Source organism: Echinops telfairi, unplaced genomic scaffold (assembly GCF_000313985.2).
Source record: "Echinops telfairi isolate 266 unplaced genomic scaffold, ASM31398v2 ScPeMD7_655;HRSCAF=1070, whole genome shotgun sequence".
Lineage (NCBI taxonomy): Eukaryota > Metazoa > Chordata > Mammalia > Afrosoricida > Tenrecidae > Echinops > Echinops telfairi.
Window position 1 is genome coordinate 32,161,505 of NW_022104553.1, and position 2,702 is coordinate 32,164,206.

At 48.6% G+C, this 2,702-nt stretch overlaps 1 protein-coding gene across 1 annotated transcript in view; it reads right to left on the reverse strand.

Moving 5' to 3' along the window:
- RYR1 (ryanodine receptor 1) overlaps positions 1–2,702 on the reverse strand; it is a 138,629-nt gene that overhangs the window by 83,972 nt on the left and 51,955 nt on the right. Inside the window, exons 35-37 of the mRNA XM_045292707.1 lie at positions 1,919–2,179; positions 1,368–1,568; positions 914–1,025 (exon numbers count right to left, since the gene is read on the reverse strand). Coding sequence (XP_045148642.1) covers positions 914–1,025; positions 1,368–1,568; positions 1,919–2,179 — 574 coding nt within the window. The remainder of the gene's footprint in view (positions 1–913; positions 1,026–1,367; positions 1,569–1,918; positions 2,180–2,702) is intronic.

Here is a 2,702-nt window from a genome sequence, read left to right on the forward strand (position 1 = left end):
AATGATGTACAAATGCGCTTTACACAATTGATGTGTGTATGGATTGGGATAACAGTTGTATGAGCCCCTAATAAAACGTTAAAGAAAAAAAATATATATATACATATACTTTTTTCTCATATATATTTCTTGTATAATACATGTATTTCCTATATTATATATATCTGTATACTTTGTAGAAATTTGGAAAGTATACAAAATTAAATAAAAGAAAATCATTTCAAAAAAAGAAACTATGGCCTGACACCTCTCAGATTTTATAAAAAATATTTATCGACAGATCAAGAAGTTCAGTGAACTTTAACTAGGGGAGTTTCCAATCTCTCCACACCTAAACGCGTCATACGTAACCTGCCAAAAGAGCAGGAGGAAATCTGGACAGAGCCAGAGAACAATGGCTCGTCACATACAAGGAAACCTTGCTAAGATCACCAGCTGGCTTCTCACCAGAAACAATGAACATCCTTCATTGACTCCTTTATCCAGCTCTTTCTTTCTTTTAGAAAAAAGCTTTTATTTATTCTTTTTTATTAGTTGGGATTTAATACATATATCTTTTTAAAAATCATTTACTTAGGGGCTCCATATATCTTTCCATATTTCAATCACGTGGACTGTACAATTGCTACTACAATCAGTTCCCAACATCCAACTGATTTCTTCATCTACTGCTTTATGTATCACATCTTTTCTCCATCAGTGCACATCCCCCTCCACTCACCTGTCTACAGCCATCATCCATTTATCCATCCACCCAAAGACCCATGTAAACACATCCTTCCACTCATCTCCAGCTATTTATGGAACCATCTATTTATTCATTTCGTTCTACCACCACTCAGCCTCACTGTAGATGTTTACGGTCAGGAAGCCTCGGGAAACTTCACTGCAAGAGAAGACCCCCTCCTCTTACCACAGTGTGCCAGCAGGTCTTGGTGAAAGTTGAGCAGCTCCTTTTGAAGCTCCTCGGGGAGAGGACAGTCTTCCTCATCCGCACCGTCTTTGAAGTGCAGTAGCATGTTGATCTAGGGAATGAGGAGACAGGTCAGAGGGAGGGTCCAAGACCCCAGATCGGGAACTCTAAGGTCCAGCAACAAAGGTCCCATTGCACGAGTCAGCGTGTGAGCTCGTTAAAAGAGATATCAGAGACGAGGGCCAGTGGTTTGAAAAGGGTCAGGATCAAAGGATGGGTGACTCAAAAGTCAGGTTGGTTTAGAGAGAGGTATGGGAGTAAGGGAGGAATGTGTCATTAGAGCGCAGAGATCAGGCAAGGGTTCGAGGTTAAGGACCCAGGTCTCAGAGGAGGAGAGAAGGTCGAAGTCAGGATTTAGACAGTGAAGCCACCTAGTTGGGTGGGGTAGAAGTACCTGCTCCTGGGGTGGGGAGCGGAACTCCCGGGTCCGCCGGGCAGTCTCGGCTGCAGACATGGTGAAGGCTTTCATGAGGAGGACATAGCGGCTCCGCTGGTTGCTCTGAAGCTGGTCCACGTATCGCTCTGCAAAGGCGGCGAGGGACTCCACGCGGTGCTGCAGCTCTTGGTCACAGAAATACTCCAGCAGGTGGCACATCTGGGGGGGAACGCCCACGAGGCCATCCGAGTTAGGGCAGGGAGGCCATCAGACCTGCCTTGACCCCTTTCTGGCTTTCTCGTGCCTCCCTGGGGCCCTGTCCGGATCCAGCCACCACCGTCTCCCCCTGGATCCTTCAGTCAGGCTCGTCCATGGTCTCGCCTCTCCAGGCCACCTCCCACCTGGCACCCAGAGGGGTCATTACAAGCCAGCATCCCTGTCCTGCTCTCCCTTCACGTCCACTACTCCCCACCGCCTCGGGACAAAGTCCAAACGCTCCAAACTCCACCAGGCTGTGGGTCTCCCAGCCCAGAGGGACAGAGGCTGAACACAAAGAAGAACCACCCTACCTGTAACTTCACAGACTCTGGTAATTTCATCTGCAGAAGGCCCTCCTCCAAGCCTTCTTCCTTTTCCCCTTCTGCTGCCTCCTCTTCTTCTTTTTCTTCATCTTCCTTCTCCTCTGCCTCTTCCTCCTCATCCTCCTCCTTCTCTTCCTCCTCCTCCTCCTCCTCCTCCTCTTCCTCCTCCTCTTCCACCTCGGTGAAGACTTCAGGCTCAATCATCTTCAGGATCTGCTTGACATCCTCGTCACTAAAGACGCCCATCACCTACAGGACAAAGTCCGAGTCGCTCACTGTTGTCGCGAGGGGCGGGGGGGGGACTCCCACCTCGTCAGGCCCTGGCTCCACCTCCCAGTCCTGCTGCGCCTGCACACGGCACAGCCAGTCCTGCACGGGCTCCCATCACTCCTGTGAGACGCAGGATTGCATCTTCCTGACATAGCGTCCACCCCTTGAGGTCCTCTCAGGTCCGCATCCTGCACCCCCAGGGCCCAGACCATCTAACTCACTCACTGCCGTGGAGTGGAGGCCGACTCACAGTGATCCTACGGGCCAGGGTAGAACTGCCTCTGTGGGTTTCTGAAACTGTAACTCCTTTTTTTGCTTAGAATTCTGTTAGTTTTATTTATTTATTTATTTTTGGATCATTTCATTGGGGGCTCTTACAGCTCTTATTACAACCCATACATCAATTGTACCAGGTATATTTGTACATATGTTGCCATCATTCTTTTCTAAAAAATTACTTGCTATTGAGCCCTTGGTATTGCCTCCTCTTTTCCTCCACCCG